The sequence below is a fragment of the Otolemur garnettii genome, unplaced genomic scaffold (genome assembly GCF_000181295.1).
Source record: "Otolemur garnettii isolate 467f Iridium unplaced genomic scaffold, OtoGar3 scaffold00013, whole genome shotgun sequence".
Lineage (NCBI taxonomy): Eukaryota > Metazoa > Chordata > Mammalia > Primates > Galagidae > Otolemur > Otolemur garnettii.
This window is the reverse complement of record NW_003852408.1, coordinates 12,794,251-12,814,078: the sequence shown is the minus strand read 5'-3', so window position 1 is coordinate 12,814,078 and position 19,828 is coordinate 12,794,251. Positions and strand designations below refer to the sequence as shown.

The following is a 19,828-nucleotide window of genomic DNA, read 5'->3' as shown; positions in this document are numbered from 1 at the left end:
AAAAAAAAAAAAGACCTTGTCTCTAAAAAATAGCCAGGTGTTGTGGCAGGCACCTGTAGTCTCAGTAACTTGGGAGGATGAGGCAAGAGGATTGCTTGAGCCATATGGTTTAAGGTTACTGTGAACTATGACGCCCTGGCACTGTACGAGGATGACAAAGTGAGACTGTCTCAAAAAAAAAAAAAATTCTTCTCTGAACCTCAGTGTTCAGATCTGCAACATGGGATTAATGGTACTTTTCATTGGGAGATTATGATGAGGTTTAAGTAAGGTATCATTCATCTGGCATGTATTTCTCAATTGATGTTAGTTGCCTGTGCTTTATTCTGTACTCCCATTGATGGTATCTGGAATCCTTTTGTTGAGACAGAGTCTCACTTGGTCTCCCTCAGTAGAGTGCCATGGCATTATCATAGCTCACAGCAACCTCAAACTCTTGGGGTCAAGCAATTCTTTTGGGGAGAATTGGGCTACAGGCACCTGCTTAATGCCTGGCTATTTAGAGACAGGGTCTTGCTCTTGTTCAGACTGATCTAGAACTGAGCTCAGGCAATCCTCCTGTCTCGGCCTCCCAGAGTGCTAGGATTATAGGTGTGAGCAGTGCACCTAGCTTGGAATCTCTTTAGAGCAGTTTTATTTTCTGTTTATATTAATAATTGTGGAAATGTCTTCTTCCTTTTTGTGAGAGGAGAAGACTGGGAGGCTCTTTGAGGATGAGAAGAGTCTTTGAATCATGTCTGTATCATTGTATGATTTTTAATTTATTTAACAAAAATTTGGTATTTTTCCATGGGTTAGGGATGAGGCTGTGTGAGTATGTGACTTTAAAGAGGTAGCAGGTGGGAATGGGGTATCCAGTTTTGGTTGGTTATGGTGGCTCGAGCCTATAATCTTAGCACTCTGGACGCTGAGGTGGCTGGATTGCTTGAGATCAGAAGTTCAAGACCAACCTGAGCAAGAGTGAGACCCCATCTTTTATTAAAAATAGAAAAACTAGGCTGGCCTTGTGGTGGTCACTTATAGTCCCAGCTACTCAGGAGGCTAAGGCAGGAGGATCACTTGAGCCAGGAGTTTGAGGTTGCTGTGAGCTATGATGATGCCACAGCACTCTACCCAGACTTTGTCTCACCAAAAAAAAAAAAAAAAAAAAAAGGTAGTAGGAGATCTTTGTAGTGATGAAGTAGTTTCATATAATTGTGATGATGGTTATAGGAATCTACATAAATGGCTTAGAATTATATATACGGGCCAGGTGTGGTGGCTCACAATTCTAGCACTCTGGGAGATCGAGGCGGGCTGATCCCTTGAGCTCAGGAGTTTTGAGACCAGCCTGAGCTAGAATGAGACCCTGTCTCTACTAAAAATGAAAAACTCAGGGAAGAGGATCACTTGAGCCCAAGAGTTTGAGGTTCTTGTGAGCTATGAAGCCATGGCACTCTACTAAGAGCAAAAAAGTGAAGACTATCTCAAAAAACAAAAGAAAACAAAAGATCTATATATATATTCTACTAATATCAATTTCCTGATTTAGATATTGTACTATTGTTTTATAAAATGTAAACATCGGAGGAAACTGGTTTAGGAGATCTCTTGGTACTACTGCAATATCTTTTGATTCTATTCTTATTTATTTGTTATTTATTTATTTATTTATTTTGAGACAGAGTCTCAGGCTATTTTGAGCAGAAGGTAAAAGAAAATTTGGAAAAATTGGTTGGAGTCATGTAGTAAAGCAGTCTTGTATAACAGGCTGGAGAGTTAGAACCTTCTTTCGGAGGTGGGTGGAGCCACTGAAGGCTTTTGAACTGAGGAAAAGATAGAAAATTTGATCCTATAGTGGAAGATCTGCAATATCGATTGGAGTGAATGTATTTTGGGGGGGGGGTCACAAAGTTTTAGAATAAAAAGGAAAAAGACCTTTTTATTATTTCCTCCTTCCTGTCTTCTCCTCCCTGCAGGGGACGTGGTCCTATCTGGCTGTAGCACACTGAGTCTGCTGACTACCACACTGCAGCAGCTGAACCATGTATTTGAGCTGCACCTGGGGCCATGGGGCCCTGGCCAGACAGGCTTTGTGGCTCTGCCTTCCCACCCTGCTGACTCCCCCATCATCCTCCAGCTTCAGTTCCTCTTTGATGTGCTGCAGAAAACACTTTCGCTGAAGGTTCTGGGAGGTGGCATGGGGCAGGATGTTCAAAGGGCCCAGGAAAGTGATGGAGGCTGCGGTGGGGTAGGGGTACAAAAAGTCTGCAGGGCCAAGATCAAGAATGTGTCAGAGATATGGGTGGTTATACTAAAGAAAGGGTGCTGAGGAAAGGGAGATCTGCCATGCTTAATAACTGGAGTGTTTTTCTTTTAGCTGGTCCATGTCCCTGGTCATGGTCTATCAGGGCCCATCAAGATTTTTCCCTTCAAGTCTCTTCGGCAGCTGGAGGTATCGGGGTGCTGGGAGATGTTGGCGCATAATCCCCAACTTGAGGCAGCCACTTAGGAATGGGGAAGAGAGGTGGCCTCTTTTGGTGGGGAGATCAGGACTGAGTATACCCACTGCTCTGCAGTAATGTGGTATCCAGTCCCGTCCATTTAACACTTCTTGAACCATAGCTGGGTTCTGTCGTCTTCTCCTTCTTCCCCACCAGGGGAAGTGGGGATGAGGTCTTTGTCTTTTGTGAAGTTCTATCTTCCTCTGTCCCTCCATTTCCTTTGCCTAGCTCCGAGGTGTCCCTCTCCACTGCCTGCATGGCCTCCGAAGCATCTATTCCCAGCTGGAGACCCTGATTTGTAGCAGGAGCATCCAGGCATTAGAGGTAAGGAGGTTGATGGGTGGGCTTGGATGCCTTGTCCTGATAGACATAGAGGACCAAGCTCTGATTTTCTCCTTTCTTCTCAGACTTCCCCCCTCCTGCTTCCCTTTAGGCAGTGTCCTTGCTTGCTTCCCTGTGCTCCCACAGCACTCTATACCTATCGGTATATTTATAGTCATACCTACCGTATCATGTTAAATATCCTAGTGTCTGCCTCCCCGCTCTCCCCATAATGAGTTCCTTGGAGACAGAGACTTCGGTTTTCTTTTAAGTCTGCATCTCCAGATGGAACCCAGTGTACAAAGAATGAATGAATGAATGAGTGTTAGAGTATGACCTTGGCATGGGCAGGATGTTGAGAGTGGAGTAATGAAGCACCCATCTGCTCTCTCAGGAGCTCCTCTCAGCCTGCGGTGGTGACCTCTGCTCTGCCCTCCCCTGGTTGGCTCTGCTTTCTGCTGACTTCAGCTACAACACACTAACCACCTTAGATAGCTCTCTGGTGAGTGTCTTAGTGGGAATAAAGTTCTGAGGATGGGCGAGGATGGGACTGTAGGGAGGAGAGCCAGCTGGTTGACAAAGTGTCCTTGTAGCAAAGACTAACTCTCTGCCTCCTCCTCCTGTTCCTCTCAGCGCCTCTTGTCATCTTTGCGCTTCCTGAACCTGAGCCACAATCAAGTGCACAACTGCGAGGGCTTCCTGATGGTGAGTGTAAGCACCTAGCTTGAGCCTTTGAATGCTCTGCACCCACCCTTTCTTCTGGACTTGCTTTTTTCTCCTCCCTTGCTGGGTGGAGTCATAACCTGAAATGTGGCACTGTTTAGGACTCAGGCTCTAGCATAAGACAAACCAGAATTCAGATCTCAACTTCTGATACTTCTATGACTTGGACCAAATTAGTTAACCTCTTTGTTTCTTTACTTGTAAAATAGAAATCATAGGAGTCCTGCTTTTATAGTATGAAAGTGATTATGAAAGTTTCCAGTGTTACTTAACCTAGTGCCTAGTTAAAAAACTGGTAGCTTTTGTGATGCTGAGGAACCTTTGTCCCGTGTCCCTGTGTGAAAGACAGGCAAAGCCAGACACTAATTAAATTAAGTACAGATTTTAATTAGTAATAAACTATTACAGTAGAGAAGAGGGTCCAACATGAGCTGAACTGTACTTTGATTTGTGCAAAGGTGACTGGACATTTTAAAGAGAGAATGAGGGAGTAGGCAGCGGAATGGTGGGGGCTTGAGCTGAGTTAGGGAAGTGGAAATTTACTAAAAGGAGAAGTGGAGGTTGGTCCATGTCAAACTCATGTGGGATCAAGTACTAAGTGGCACTTATCAAAGTTAGGCCCCTGCTCTCCCACAGAGACTGGGAGATGGGCTGAATCTTCAGGTGTTGGCTGGAATAAACAATAAATTCCTTTGAGGAGTGTGAGTTTTCCCAGGCAAGAAATTAAGGGGGCTTGAGTTACCGTTCTAGGGATATGGCCTTGAGCTTTGAAATATGCTAGTATTTGCTCAAGACTTTTAATGTGAGACTAGGGATATATATGGATAAATCATTTGTGCTGACAGTGTAGTTTTTTTCTTTTGAGATAGTCTCACTATGTTGCTCTCAGTAGAGTGCTATGGCGTCACAGCTCACAGCAACCTCCAATTCCTGGGCTTAAGCTATTCTCTTGCCTCAGCCTCCCATGTAGCTGGGACTACAGGTGCCCACCACAATGCCTGACTATTTTTTTGTTTCTTTTGTCATTGTTGTTTAGCAGGCCCTGGGCTGGATTTGAACCTACTAGCCCTGGTGCATGTGGCCAGCACCCTAACCGTTGAGCTGCTGGTGCCAAGCCTTTGTTTTGTTTTTTTTTGAAACAGAGTTTCACTCTGTTGCCCTGCCAGAGTGCTATGGTATCAGAGCTCATAGCAACTTCAAACTCCTTAGTTCCAGGAATCCTTTGCCTCGGCCTCCTGAGTAGCTGGGACTATAGGCACCCTCTATAATGTGTAGCTAGTTTTTTTCTATTGTTAGTAGAGATGGGGTCTCATTCTTGCTCGGGCTGGTTTTTGACCTTCTGATCTCAGGTGATCCACCCACTTCAGCCTCCCAGAGTGCTAGGATTACAGGTGTGAACCATTGCGCCTGACTGTGTAATTTTTATAGGCCAAGGTTGAGGCCTTGTTCTGAAGAGTTTGGTCAAGGAGAGAATCTTTGTCCTCCCTGCCAGGATTTGTGTGAGCTCTGCCATCTGGACATCTCCTATAACCGCCTACATTTGGTGCCGAGAATGGGACCTGCAGGGGCTGCTCTGGGGGTCCTGATACTGCGAGGCAATGAGCTTCAGAGCTTACATGGTGAGTCAAGACTTATGCTGTGGCAGACATGGTTGGGGGAAGTATAAGATGAGGGTGATCATGCCTCTAGAGCAGTGTTTTTCAACCTTTTTATCTCACAGTACATTCTGGCACACATAAATTATGTTTAAAAAAGCACTTACTGTGCTTTGAACTTCTTCGAAAAATAATTTAATTAATGATCTTTAAAATTTTCGTGGCATACCAAAAGATCCTCTCATGGCACACCAGTGAGCCGCAGCACACCCGTCAAAAATCACTGCTCCTAGAGTCTCATGAGGGCTTATAGGTAGGGCCGAGGTCCTCCTGTCTGTCCTTCTGCCATACCCTCTGCCAGCACACATACCATCACACTTACCCATGCTCACAAGTACTCACCTGCACATTCTTCTATTCTCACCTAGGCCTGGAGCAGCTGAGGAGCCTTCGGCACCTGGATGTGGCATACAACCTGCTGGAAGGACACAGGGAGCTGTCACCATTGTGGCTGTTGGCAGAGCTCCGCAAGGTGAGACGTGGGTGCTTCAAGGGCCTGAGAACCATCACTGTGCTGGCCATGTGGTGGCCATCCTGTGCTGATTTGGTCAGTGTTTTGTTCACACTGGAAGGAGCTGAGGGCCACTTTATTCTCCTCTTTCTGCCCCTTAGCTCTACCTGGAGGGTAACCCTTTGTGGTTCCACCCTGCACACCGAGCTACCACTGCCCAGTACTTGTCACCCCTTGCCAGGGATGCTGCTTCTGGCGTGAGTGATCATTCCATGTCTACTCTGTTTCCCTTTCCTGCCCGGTGCTAGTCTCCCCACACCCTCTCGCCATCCCTAAGTAAGAGATCAAGGATCTAGATCCCTTGAACTCACCAGAATGGTCCCAGCCAGGAACATTCCCTTTTCCCGTTTTGTCTTTGCTTAGTTCCTTCTTGATGGTGAAATCTTGTCGCTGACAGATTCTCAGGTCAGTGTGGTGATGGAGGGCAGAGAGTGGGAAGATGAGAAGGGAGGGAGGAGGGGAATCTGAAGGGTAGCTGGTAGAAGGGTCTTCTTGGTCAGTGGAAAGTGAAGTCCTGCCTCCTGGCTAGCTTGGGTAGGGCAGAGGCGCTCCCCTGCCTCTGACCTCTTTTTGCTTCCTTTTGTCACATGCCAGACCCCCTCATCCTTGGCTTTTGGCCATATGGCCCCACCTGTGTCTTGGCCAGTGGGGAGTACCACTGAAACTTCTGGTGGCCCTGACCTAAGTGATAGCCCTTCCTCAGGGGGTGCTGTGGTCCAGCCCCTGCTTCCTAAGGTTAAGGTAAGTGGAGTCCTTAGCTGCCTTATGCCTGGGATTAGGTGTCATTATGTGGTCTCTGGGTTGTTGGCTGGCTAGGAACATACGCGAGTATGGCTTTAACGTTTGCTTGTAGTCTCGGTTTTTTCCTGGTAGGTGGGTGACCATGGATGGCAGGGTAGCCATGGATGGCAGGCCAGGAGGCCCTGGCTTTCGTAGAACTTTATTTCTCCACCCAACCTCAGAGCCGAGTCCGTGTGAGGCGGGCAAGCATCTCTGAACCCAGTGATACAGACCCAGAGCCCCGAACTCTGAACCCCTCCCCAGCTGGTAAGTTAGCCTCACTCCACCCATCCATGTCCCCATCCAGCCCTCTCTAATCTTTACCTTACTGTGAGGATCTGGTAGGAGAAGTTTGATTTTTTGGTGGGGTGGGGCATTGTGGAGGGTCTCTTAGTCTCTTCCTTTCCTTTTTGTTTAGAGGAAGGAGAAGATACTGCTTCTAGGCACTAATTGCTAAAGTTTTTCAAGGAACATTAATCTTTTGGGGTGTCAAAAGGTCATGTAATAAAAAGCCTATGGCCAGAAAAGTTTGGGAAGTGCTAGGTTAAACAGAGTTAAATAGGTGTCTTCCCTGCAGGCCATCCCAGGACCTTCAGGGTGCTGCCCTGCATTGCCAGTCTTCAGAAGTAGCATGTGCAGTACAGTTCTGGATTGCATGTGACCACAGTTTCCATAGAACACACTTGGGACGTGGTGCCAAGGGGATGACTGTAGCCTCTCTCAGGTCCTCCCCTTCTCCCCTGTACATACGTCATTGCTGTACACCGGGGAGCATTTGTAGAAGAGGCTGGACCATTTGGAGGGTTGCGGGCTTGCTCAGCTCTGTGCCTCCCTCCCTGCCCAGGACGGTTTGTGCAGCAACATCGGGAACTTGAGCTCATGAACAGCTTTCGGGAGCGATTTGGCTGTGATTGGCTGCAGTATAGGAGCCAATTGGAGACCTCTGGGAGCCCCCCTCCAGCTACCTCCAAGCTGCCTCCAGACTCCCTGGGCCCAAGCACTCCACTCAGCCTTTCATCCCCAGAAGAAGAAGCCAGAGGCCCTGAGGAGTTACCACAGAAAATGTCAGGAGAGGTCAAGGTAGAGCTGGAGCCACAGGAGGAAGAAGAGCTAGAGGTACCAGAGAGAGAAGAAGGAAGAAAGGAGCAACAGGAGGTGGACGAGGAGCAGGAACAGAAGGAAGTGGAAGGTGAGCATGCTGCAGACGTGGGTGAGCTGGGGCCAAGTGCTGCTGGAATATCTGGGTAAGTGAGGGAGGCCCAGACCAGACCTGGGGGTGGGGCTGACCCCCTTTTGACAGAGGACTGGGGACAGAGCCTGGGTGCTTTTCCTTCCTTACAGGGCTCTTCTCTGTTTCTCCACAGCAGAGCTCTGTCGCCCCATGTTGGTGTGTCCCTTAGAGGGGCCTGGGAATGTTCGGGGCATGGAATGCTTTCTCCGGGTCACTTCTGCCCACTTGTTTGAGGTGGAACTCCAAGCAGCTCGGACCCTGGAACGGCTCGAGCTCCAGAGTCTGGTGGCAGCTGAGATAGAGCCTGAGACCCAAACCCAGAGAGGACCAGTGCCCGAGGTAAGTGTGAATGTGGGGGGTTCTGGAAGAGGTGCTAGGTTTTTATAGGAGCTAGCTCTGAGGACATGGCTGTTGTGTGCCAGACACTGGGCTTGGAATTACCCACAGTCTCTCATTGGCACTTGGAGCCAAGGAGGAGACCCTTAGGGGGCCGAGTGAGGTTGCATGTGGCTTGAGAGGCTGGGCGAGGTGGCGATCCCTTGCTGGAGTTGGATGTCAGCACAAGCATTTGAGTGGGGTGCAGAGCTGTTAGTGTAACTCTGATTCCTCTGTCCTCCCTTCCTCTCACTGCTGTTTTTCACCCAGTTCCCCTCTTTGTACACAGGGCTCAGATCTGCTTCCTGGGGCCCCTGTCCTCGTTCTGCGCTTCTCCTACATTTGCCCTGACCGGCAGTTGCGTCGCTATGTGGTGTTGGAGCCTGATGCCCATGCAGCTGTCCAGGTGATGAGGCCTAGAGCGGGGACCCAGGAGACTGGGGGTTGGGGGAAGATTGGGAGAGCTCTGGGCCTAAGGGTGGGGGGTAGTATCTGTCTGGGGTCTGTCCATTTACAGCTGCTTCTGACCCACCCTCTATCAGGAGCTGCTTGCTGTATTGGTCCCAGTCACTGCCATGGCTCCACATCAGCTTGGGGAAGCCAGAGACCTACAGGAGGGCAGATTCCAGTGTCTACGCTGTGGCCACACGTTCAAGCCAGAGGAGCCCAGCCTGGGGTTGGACAGTGAGGATGGCTGGAGGCCTCTGTTCCAAAAGACAGGTATAGGGCCCAGTGCAGAGGCTCATACCTAGTGCTCTGGGAGGCCAAGGTGGGTGGATTGCTTGAGCTCATGAGTCTGAGAGCAGCCTGAGCCAGAGCAAGACCTACTCTCTTAAAAAAAAATAAAATAAAATAGCTGGGTGGGTGCCTGTAGTTCCAGGTACTTGGAAGGTTAGGGCAGGAGAATCGCTTAACCCCAGGAGTTTGAGGTTGCTCTGAGCTGTGATGCCATTGCATTCTACCAAGGGTCACAAAGTGAGACCATGTTTGAAAAAAAAAAAAAAAGAAAGACAGGTATAGGCCATGACCTTGGCCTCCCTGCCCACAGGCCTCTCCCATTGCAGGGAAAGTGGCTTTGATTGGGGGAATGTAGAGAGGGAACCCCTGGGAGAAAGGACTAGGGCTGTGAGGACTAACTGTTTTGTCTGGAGGAAAAATAAAACCGCTTCTGCCTACTACATTTACAAAAAGGAAAATCTAAAATTATAAAAAGGAAAATCTAAAAAAAAAAGAAAGAAAAAAGAAAAAGAAACAATATCCTGATTTCTTTTTTTTTTTCCTCTGGGAAAGTCAGGAAATACAATCTCTGTAACTGTGCTTAAATGTACTCATTATATTTTTATAACTTGAAAGCTTTTTGTGTGGACCTTTTTTTTTTTTTGGCTAATACTTTAGAAACTGCATAAAGCCTAAGTCTTCCCTGCAGTATCATGTGGTGGTATTGCCTCTCTGAGCATGTTTAGCTGTTGAGTAAGACACTTTGGGAGTTGGCTTAGTTTGTCCTTCCCTGTCTGACCTTGTGAGCTGCTTGATATTAAATAGTGCCATCTCTTCATATTCTGTTCTTTAAAACAAGAGATTTTTCCATTGTAGACCAGTCAAAAAACAGCATCTTTGAAGAAGACGCTAAAGAGAAAAGAGGTATTCTTGATAATAGCCGTGTGGAAATGCATGATTTTTATTAGCACTTTTCTCTTGACAGCAGCTGGAGCAGGGGTTTGAATTGTATTCAGAAAATGGAACCTTGCTCCCTTCCCCTCCCTGAACCCACCCAGGTGGCTCCAGGCCTAGGGTACAACATTGGCAACAGAAGCAGCTCCCAACGCCTTAGGCCCTGGCTATGCTTGGTCCTTTGGCCTCTGGGGTCCTGTCTATGGTGGTATTATTATTGTTATTATTATTTTATTTTGAGACAGAGCCTCACTTTGCCACCCTTGGTAGAGTGTCATGGCATCATAGCTCACAGCAATCTCAAAGTCTTGGACTCAAGCGATCTTCTTGCCTCAGTCCCAAGTATTGGGACTACAGGCTCCGGCCACAGAGCCCAGCTATTTTTAGAGATGAGGTCTCACTCTTGCTCAGGCTTGTCTCAAAATCTTGAGCTCAGGCAATTCACCTGTCTCAGCCTCCCAGAGTGCTAGGATTATAGGCATGAGCCACCTTGCCCAGCCCTTATGGTGGCATTATTAATGAACATTACTATGTACTAGATTTATTTGTGCCTTGGTTGCCTCATCTGAACAAAGAGGAGTATGAACTCACCTAAGAGTGCTGTTATATGAGATTTAAATGTGACAGCAAGGCAGCAAGCATACTGCCTGGCACAAGACAAAGGTCCCCTGGAGCTGCTGTTGTTACCCTCAGCTGCAGGGTCTTGGGCAGGGTATAGAAATTATTTAATCTATTCTTTTCCACATTTGCAAAATGGGATAGGGAGAGTTTTGAGGAGGGTAAAATGTGATCATGCTGGTACAGGATCTAGCACGTGCCCAGCTGACGCATGTCCTGGATTCTCTGCCTGTTTCTATTCAGTCATTCTGACACTAAGGATGAGGAAGATGGACATTATTATTATTCCTGTTTTACAGATGAGGATTCAGGCTCTGTGAATTGCCCATGGTGCCAGAGTTCTCTCTGTCTTTCCCAGCTTGTTGATTTTATTTTTATTTTTTCAGACATTGCTAGGACAGCATAAAATACTTGACCAGCCCAAGTTTGGGGCCTGGGGAGACCAGAGCAGGGCTTAGTTGTGTTTGGCCTAATCTGAAAAGGCCTAAAATTAGAAAGTAGGGTACATTTTGAGGAGGTGTGGGCCATAGGTTAGCTTGTCTCTGGGCTGGAGAGTGATGAGTCAGCAACTGTACTTGGAGTGGGGAGCTGAGTTGGGGTACAGTGGTTGTGTATGAAGCTGGACATGTGGGCCCAGGGGAGACCTGAGAGTGTGTGGGTTGTATCACGATCATGAGTATGGTTGGGGGTTCTGGGTTAGGCTCATGGAGACTATGTCCATCCCTCCCTCCAGACTCTCCTACTGTGTGTCCAAACTGTGGTAGTGACCATGTAGTTCTTCTGGCTCAGTCTGAGGGAACCCCCAATAGGGAGCAGAAACAGGAAGAGCAAGCACCAGTTCCCTCTCAGTCTGCTAGCCCTGGCTGTGACCCTTCTGGCTTCAGTGACCACAACAGAGCTGAGAACATTCTACCTCAGGCATCCATCTCCTGTGACCACAATAGTTGGAGCCTCAGTCCCTGTGAGTACTGGCAAAACAGGACAGGGTGGGTTTTGGGGAAGGAAGGGGCACTGATGGGGTGGTGGAGATGGAGCCTGGGGACTGCTGGGGCAGGCTGATGTTCACTGGTTGCTCTCAGCCACTGAGCGCCATGGCCTCCGCTCCGTGGACCACCGACTCCGGCTCTTCCTGGATGTTGAGGTATTCAGCGATGCCCAGGAGGAGTTCCAGTGCTGTTTCAAGGTGTGTGCTGCTGTGTCAGGTCTGTGCTGCCTGGCACTGACATGGTGCCTGCTATTTCCTGCACAGCCAATTGGGTCAGATCAGGCACTCCACAGCCACCAGATCTGGCTTCTGGTTTCAACTCCAGCAGTTACCTGTTGTGTAACTGTGGACATGGTCCTTGATATTTGAGTCTCAGTTGTCACCCCTCTACCCCTCTACAATGGAGATAATGATGCCTCCCTTGCAGAGTGGTGTGGCATCAGAGCTGATGTCTTGGGCTGCCCAGCACAGTGCCTGGTACTCAGTAGCCAGGGGCCTCCTGGAGGTACTGCAGATGCACAGTGTGATCTGACCTTTGCTGAGCACATGTTGTATGGTAGACATGAGGGTTCACGGTCAGTCAGTCTTGCCCTCAGTCTTACAGTGTGGTGTGAGGAACTGACAACAGTTATACAGTATGTGAGTCTGCCATCAGTCTAGGTAAGGTCCTAGAAGGGAGTGTAATCTAGCCCCATGGGTAAGGGAACCTTGCTGGGAGGTGATATCTAAGCCAAGTCTTGAAGGATGAGTTAAGGAGTAGGGAGGAAAAGAATGTTGTGGGTAAAGGAAGTAGCAAATGCGTGGAGGCCCAAGAGTGTTGCCAGTTGGGAGAACTGTCCAGGATAAGAAGAGCCAGGATGTGTGGGGTAAAGTCTCATGTCCCAAGAGGGTCCGAGAGGGAGGCAGAGGCCAGTTTGGGAGCAGCCTCTTGTGTCTGCCAAGGAGTTTGGATTGGTCCTGAGGGCCACTGGGAAGCCCTGAAGGATTTTAAGCAGGGGAGTGATGGATCAATTTTGTGTTTCAGAACAGTCAGTCTGGCAGGTTGGATGTTGGGTTGGAGGGGTGAGGTGACTGGCAGGGGAGCCAGCTGAGAGAATGCTGAGGCCCTGAGGGGCAGGGCCTGTGGGGGAGGGGAGGAGTTCAGTGGTGGGTAGAGAGGTGGGTTTGGGCTGCATCAAACCTCAGCAAACTGATAGATGGGTGGGGAGGGTCAGGTTGAGAGTGTGAGAGTGCTGTCTCAGGCTTGGCTTTCAGCCTGGTATCACCTCCCTGGACTTTTTTCCTGGTCTTACACCAACTTTCTCTTCCCATCAGGTGCCAGTGGTATTGGCAGGCCACCCTGAGGAATTTATGTGCCTTGTGGTCGTGTCTGACCACAGGCTTTATCTGTTGAAAGTGACAGGCGAGATCCAGTGAGTGAGCTGGGGCATGGCTGGGGCAGGGGTAGGGCCCTTGTCTTTTCATTCCACCCACACTCTTTTCTACCAATCTGTCTCCTCTCTCCATAGTGAGCCTCTGGCTAGCTGGCTCCAGCTGACCCTGGCCATTCCCCTGCAGGATCTGAGTAGCATAGAGCTGGGCCTGGCAGGACAGAGCTTGCGGCTGGAGTGGGCAGCTGGGGCAGGCAGCTTTGTGCTGCTGCCCCGAGATGCCAGGCGTTGCCGGGCCTTCCTAGAGGAGCTCATTGGTGAGAGAGGAAAGGCAGAGACAGAAGAGTGGGGTGGGTCCCTGGGGGCTGAGCTCACCCAACTCTGGTGCCCAACAGTAGAGATAGAGGTAGTAGACCTTTCCCTTAGAAATCTAGTAGTGTTGGGGAATAGGAAGAAGTGGAGAGGTGGAGAGGTGGGATAGGGGAGAGAGAGCCTTCTGAGGCTTCTCTGTCCCTGCTGGGTGTGTCCAGATGTCTTACAGTCTCTGCCTCCCACTTGGAAGAACTGTGTCAGTGCCACAGAGGAGGCAGTGACCCCGCAGCACCGGCTCTGGTGAGTCCATAGGAGTCCAGGCTGGGGCCTGGTCCTAGGCTCTCCCTCCACAGAGCTGTAGACACTGCCTTGTGGTGAGGCCACCCTGGGCCTGCCATCTGTCCTCATGCCCATACCCTACACCCTAGGTCCTTGTGTCTCTTCCAACCCACTTGTGCTGCTCTCTTGCTACTCCCTTCCCTCGAAGTGCCTCCCATGCCCTTGCTGATCTTCCTGTGTCTGCCTGTTTCCCCTGCCAGGCCATTGCTGGAAAAAGACTCATCTTTGGAGGTTCCTCAGTTCTTTTACCTTCGGGTGTTCCTGGTTGAAGGTTAGGCCTTTGCTGCAGATGAAGCCCTGGTCTCTGTACCCCATCTTGTCCCAGATTATTGCCTGATCCCCTAGCACCTCTGCAGTGCCTATATAGCAGTCGTCAACTCCTGGAATCTGGGCTACCTCTCACTTGGGGGAGTAGGGGTTAGCCCCTGTGTTCCCTGCCTTTCTGGGTGGAGTCAGGAGATGCCCTGGATCTTCAGTTGCCCAGAGACCTGTGCTTTTGAATCCAAGCTTTCTCTGAGGTGGAACTGGGTCTGTCCCACCAGTCTTGTCAGAGGAAGCAAGGGTGTGTCCTTGTTTCTGAGTGGAGTGTGTAGTGGTTCCCTCCGTCTTGGGCCTGAGAGATTTTGGAGGCTTGAGGTTGCTGGAATTTGGGGAAGGAAGGTTCTTGGCCCCAAGGACACAGGCTGCTTTTTGGCCCACCTCATTGTGGTTCAGCCTCTTCTCCCAAATAGAATTGGAATGCTGGGCCCCAGGGATCTGGGCCCCTCATGACCTTCCACTCAAGGTCTTACCCTGCTTCTTTCCCTTCAGGCCCTTCTACCTGTCCTGTGTCCCTGTTGCTGACTCTGTCTACCCTCTACCTGTTAGAGGAGGACCCTCCTGGGTCCCAGGCAGAGCCCCCTCTTCCAGCAGCTTCTGATGAAGCATTGGAGAAGGTTCTTCCTTTGAGGTCTGACCCTTCTGTATGTGTCCGGGAGCAGCAGCTACTCAGCAGCCTGAGCTCAGTGCAGCTCTATCGCATGGCCCCGGAGGACTTGCGGCTAGTCTTCTACGACGAGGTGTGTATGTGCGGCAGGGAGGGGATAGCAGTGTGGGATGAAGGTCTTGGGAGGCTAGGAATTTGGGTAGGGTGGAACTTAGGGGTGGGTAGTCATGGTGGAAGGAACGCAGAATTAAGGTTGAGGAAGGAGAGTTCTGGGTTTGGCTAAGCAGCAAGTGGAGAGGGCGGCAGATAGAGCAGGGGAAACACTGTGGACTTGGGGCCCTGCTGTAACGAGAGCCCTTTAGTGAGACTCCCAGGTGCTTTGAGTTGGTGGATTGGGCCCAGTGAGGTGCATGTTTTATTTTCACAACCACCATGTGAGGGAGTACTATTTATCATTGGTCCTGTTTTGCAAGTGAAGATGCTGAGGTTTAGAGGATATTTACCAGTTTTCCCAGACTATAAGTGGTAGAGCCAGAAACTGAACCTAGAACTTCTGTTCTGTTATAGCAGGGAAGATTAGACACATGTTAGTAAACTTGAAAGCTCCCTGGGAGGCTTTCAGTTAAGTGTTGATTGGATTCTGTTTTTAAAGCTCAGAGTCAGGTCTTTAATGGGGAGTGGCACAGGCTAGGAGAAGGGAACAAGCAAGGAGCTGAGGAGGATGGTGAGTCCTTCCTGGCGTCCTCCCTTTGCCTGCACTGGTGTGGCCTTGTGAACCTTGCCTTGCTAACTGCTTGGTCTGCTAGGTGTCTCGGCTAGAGAGCTTCTGGTCACTCCGAGTTGTGTGTCAGGAGCAGCTGACAGCACTGCTGGCTTGGATCCGGGAGCCCTGGGAGGAGTTGTTTTCCATTGGACTCCGGACTGTGACTCAAGAGGCTCTGGACCTTGACCGTTGAGGCTTCCATGTCGACCTTGACTCTGACCTTGGGAGCCATGCTGCAAGTGTTCCCTCTCTTGGTCTCTGGGTCTAGCTTTCAGCAGACTCTGGCTTTAGACTCCTTCAGCCTTTGGACACTGGCCAGGGAAGCCCCAGATGACCCATGGCTTAAGGGACAGGCGAGAGCAATGGTGTGGCCGCTTAGTGATCTGGCCTATGAGGACAAGCTAAGTGGTCAGGAGGAAATGTTTCTGTTGCACTTTTTCTCAGGTATTAATAAAGCTGTTTCTATTCCGGTTGTCATGGTTGGTACTTAGATGTTTCACTCCAGGTGTGCCATTCCTCTAACCTCTATCCATAGGGGCAGTAACAAGCAGCTTTGTACTGTGAGAACCCTCCTCTGGGCCCAGCTTGTGGAACAAGTAGGACTCCTGACCCATGAACACCCAGTCCTTAAGGTGGCAGTGACCTGGCATGGAAATACTGCTGTGCAAATAGCCAGGCCAGTTAGATTCTCACCCTCTTGAATCTGACCTGGGAAGTAGCAGGGCCCTCAGGCCACTACAGAGTGCAGAGGGCATCAGGACAGTGGGTGTGTGGAGCTGGGCTGTGGAGGAGAGTTGGCATGTGGTGCTTTCTGCTCTTCCTGTTTTTCACAGCATGGCCTTAGCCCAGAGGTGTGGGTCAACCCCCCACTCCCTTGCCTGTCCCCATGTCTGTAGCCAAGGCACTTGGTTCAGGAATGCTCATGGGACCTGGTTTGGCCTACTGATGCCTAGCCTTGGTCTTTGATATGAGGAATCAAGAAATAGGTAAGGTTCCTCCCCGTAGGTTGCTGAAAGGATAAGAGGAACTTCTGGCCATGAGGGAAGAGCTTTCCTGAATGTGGAGTTGTGAGAGAGAGGAAGACAGAGGCATGGTGGAGAGAGCAGGGCTCTCTTGGTCCAGTTGTGCCCGAATGCAGATACCCCTGCAATTTTAGGTTATGTGAGCTAAAGGAAGCCCCCTCCCACTTTGTTGGCTTCAGCTAATTTGAACCAAGGGTGAGCCACTGGAAGGGTCCTAACTGAGCAACCCTAACTCCAACTTAAGCCAGCCTGAGTGGGGGAGTCTGTTTCTTGCACAGTTAGAGTAATGACACCCATATATTTGTATAGAGAAGACCTATTCTTGGTGATGCAGCATGGACCTAGTCCTGTGTGATGCAGAATGATCAGCTCATTTTTTGTGTCAGGCAACCAGGCCTAAGGCCTTGAACAGAGTGTGGCCTGTTTGGTGGGACAGCCTGGCTGGGACCTTTCACCTGGAGAGGGTGTGGGCAGGGTCACCTTGGCCTGACCAGCTAGCTATATCTCTAAATCCTTGGAGTTAAAGTATTAAAAAATTAAAAGAGGTCATTTTAAAAGCTTTTATTTTTACATCTATTTAAAAAGTAACAAACATAAATGAACAAATGTCCTCTGTACCTAAGGATATATGGTAGATGGTGAGCTATTCTAATATCCCTGGCCCCTCATTCCCCTCTCTAGAGTCAAGCATTCTCACCCATTTTTCTGTTCAGAAATGTCAATGCATGTACACTCAAATGTACACATTTCCCCCAGAAAAGGGTAATTATTTAAGCCATTCAACTCCATAAAAACAGATTGATTTCTAATTTTAGTTTCTCTCTTCCAGGGCCCTGGTCCAGTCTGGTGAGAGAGTGGGGAGGGACTGGTGTGAGTCTTGGAATCCTCCAGGTGGGGGAAACGGTCTGGGGTAGTGGCCACTTGGTGACAGGCCTGCAGAAGAGCATTGCAGAAGCTCAGGAAATAAATTCACCTACTTCTGTTTTGCTCAGAGCTGCCCTAAATTTTTAATTGAAGCAAATTAAAACTTCCCAAAAATACTAGTCCACATTCTTGGTGATGTGTACATCTTCTTTCTGGTCAAGGATTTTGAACCCTCTGAGAACAAGAGCCAGTGCTGGGCCTGAGGAAGGCCTTCCTAGCCTCTGGCCAGAAGCAACATTCACTGCCAGGCCCATTTGTAAGCATTTCTCCAGGAGCTGGGTAAGTCCTGGTGCAGATGGGGCAGAATAATCTCCCCTCATTTATGGTGATTTGTGAAGAAGTGTGAGACCCGAGGGAGTTGAAAGAGGAGCTTTTGGGCAGTGCCTGTGGCTCAGTGAGAAGGGTGCAGGCCTCATATACCAAGGGTGGCGGGTTTGAACCTGGCCCCGGCCAAACAGCAACAAAAAGATAGCCAGGCATTGTGGCAGGCGCCTGTAGTCCCAGCTACTTGGGGAGGCTGAGAATCGCCTAAGCCCAAGAGCTGGAGGTTGCTGTGAGCTGTGATGCCATAGCACTCTACTGAGGGTGACAAAACAAGACTCTGTCTTAAAAAAAAGAAAGAGGAGCTGCTTTCATTTCTTCGTGTTTAACATTGTTTTCTTTAACCAAACAACAGCATCCTCTGCAGCCTTTATGCAGATGGAGTGCTGTGATGGAAGGTAAAGCCATCACTGCTTCCAGAGGCATCTGCCGTGTGAGCAGGTAGTTGGGACACTGAGTGAAGGTGACTGCTTTGCCACTGATGTTTACCACAGGTGTCAGTCAAGTACTCGCCTTACACACACTCTTAGTACTCCCAGAGATCGATTCCTCCATTCAGGCCGGCCTTTCCCCTCCAGCAAGTGCTTATTGATTACCTGGCCTCTGCCTGGCCTTGGGCTTGGTGCATGAAGGACATGCAGAGGCCATCCAGCTCCTGGAAAGCAGTAGAGAGAAAGGATTCTCTCACCTGAAACTACCTCACAGCACTGCTACATTGCAGAAAGAAAGTGGGAGGGTAGAATATAAATTCATGTTAGCTCATATTTGTATAAATAAATCCCAAGGGATAAACAGAAGAAGGTGGCGGAGGATGAAGGTGAGAACCAGGAGGAAGGATATAGGGGTGGTATTGAGGGATTTTTTTTTAACTCTTTATTTAAAAACATTAAAACTCTTCTGAATATATTATTGATTCAAGAATTATACCTAAAAATACACATGAGGCCCCATGGTGGTCAGTAGCCAAACTGAGTAGTAGAAACATTGGTGCTTAGGACTTCAGAGGGGAAGCAGCCCCTGTCAGTGGACTCTCTGTCTCAAAAGGAGAGGGTCTGTCTTTGCTGGTGAGCGATTTCATGTAGAGTGAGGGATGACATCCCACCTTTACCCGTGTCAGGATACAGCAGTAGCTTCTGAGAAGACCCTGTTCAGATTGCTTACCTGTGGTTGGAAATTCAGCCACAGCTTTGTGTTGTGTTTTGCCCTTCTCTCGGTGTTGTGGAGTCTTTTGTGTACACCTAGTCAAGGCTTGATGTGGTGCAGTTGTGGTATAGGAAAGGGCACAGTGGATTTTAATCTGAAAGCCAGGATTGTGCCTTAGTTTTGTTGCTCATTATTTAACCACAGGAAAACAGCATCTCCCATGTTTCCTCATCTCCATTATAGGCATGAGACTGATCAATAACTACCTAGTTCACAAAATTGAGTGGAATCATGCATATGGAAGTGGTGTGGGAACCAGACAGCTCTAAATACATGCTGGTTTAAAAACTTGCCTGTTGGCTACTACAAGCTGCCTTGTTGCCTGAGAATGTGCTTTGTAATCAGAGAAGGGAAAGTCTGCATCTTACCTCTCACATCTGAGTGGATATTTCCCCCGTGTGCTTTGGAGGGAACCTCAGACACTTCTGGGGATAAAGCAAGCTGTGGCATGTTTTTTTTTTGGCCCATCTTTTGTCATTTGATAGCTTTGGACTCTGACTTCTCTGTCCTCCACAAAAACATTCTTCAGTTTATTAGTTACTATAATTGTGTGCTTGCCTTCAATTCCACAGACATTTATTGAGCTTTTAAAATGCGCCCAGGTCTATGTGAAGGTGAGCATGGGAATAAAAGGATGAGTTCCACACAATGCTGGTTTCAGGGAGCTTCCAGTCCAGGGAGGGAGTAGGGAAAGTTGCCTTGGAGCTGGTCCTGAAGGGTTGTACTTAATTCTGAGCACTTACTTTGTGCCAATATGTGCTCTAATCATTTTGTTCATATTATCTCACTTTGACTTCCCTGAAGGACAAGCATGATCTCCATTTCACAGATGAGGAAGCTGAGGTTCAAATACAGGGATTCTTACCAAGCTGAGGTTCAAATACAGGTGATTCATACCACTCAAGGATGCTGGGTGTCAAAGTCAGGTTCTCTGCAGAACTAGTGCTTTTCCCCCTAAACTGTACTGCCTCTTAACCCTTCTAGAACATTCACCATAGTCCACACTCCAGTCTCTTTATATCTACCCCCATGTGGCACCAACTTACAGGGATACCACATCCTTCCAGAGAAACACCAGCTAGATCATCCAAGTGTCTGGGCAGACCTTTCTTTTCTGCTTCAGGCCCTTTCCTAGGCTCCTCCTTCTGCCTGGAATGACCTCCCCTCCCCCATGTCCACAACCTACCCTGCACTGCAGGGCTGATTTTTTTGTATCCTTTAGGTCTTTGCTTAATTGTCTGTTTATTTATTTATTTTATAAATAAATAAATTAAAATTAATTAATTTTTTTTTTTT

General features: G+C 48.8%; 1 protein-coding gene across 2 annotated transcripts in view; it reads left to right on the top strand.

Moving 5' to 3' along the window:
• Positions 1-15,535, top strand: part of STK11IP (serine/threonine kinase 11 interacting protein) — a 17,164-nt gene extending 1,629 nt beyond the window's left edge. Inside the window, exons 3-25 of one of the 2 annotated variants that reach the window (XM_023510445.1) lie at positions 1,959-2,164; positions 2,360-2,434; positions 2,712-2,807; positions 3,199-3,306; positions 3,438-3,509; positions 5,020-5,146; positions 5,551-5,654; positions 5,795-5,890; positions 6,057-6,098; positions 6,288-6,434; positions 6,656-6,740; positions 7,318-7,662; positions 7,841-8,043; positions 8,369-8,485; positions 8,622-8,799; positions 11,102-11,329; positions 11,448-11,551; positions 12,668-12,765; positions 12,862-13,040; positions 13,254-13,335; positions 13,575-13,645; positions 14,185-14,432; positions 15,106-15,535. In XM_023510445.1, the coding sequence (XP_023366213.1) occupies positions 1,959-2,164; positions 2,360-2,434; positions 2,712-2,807; positions 3,199-3,306; positions 3,438-3,509; positions 5,020-5,146; positions 5,551-5,654; positions 5,795-5,890; positions 6,057-6,098; positions 6,288-6,434; positions 6,656-6,740; positions 7,318-7,662; positions 7,841-8,043; positions 8,369-8,485; positions 8,622-8,799; positions 11,102-11,329; positions 11,448-11,551; positions 12,668-12,765; positions 12,862-13,040; positions 13,254-13,335; positions 13,575-13,645; positions 14,185-14,432; positions 15,106-15,255 (3,161 nt within the window). In that variant the 3' untranslated portion in view covers positions 15,256-15,535. Of the gene's footprint in view, positions 1-1,958; positions 2,165-2,359; positions 2,435-2,711; positions 2,808-3,198; positions 3,307-3,437; positions 3,510-5,019; positions 5,147-5,550; positions 5,655-5,794; positions 5,891-6,056; positions 6,099-6,287; positions 6,435-6,655; positions 6,741-7,317; positions 7,663-7,837; positions 8,044-8,368; positions 8,486-8,621; positions 8,800-11,101; positions 11,330-11,447; positions 11,552-12,667; positions 12,766-12,861; positions 13,041-13,253; positions 13,336-13,574; positions 13,646-14,184; positions 14,433-15,105 lie in introns of both variants that reach the window. The other variant, XM_012802117.2, reaches the window with a different exon arrangement.
• The last annotated feature ends 4,293 nt before the right edge of the window (positions 15,536-19,828 follow it).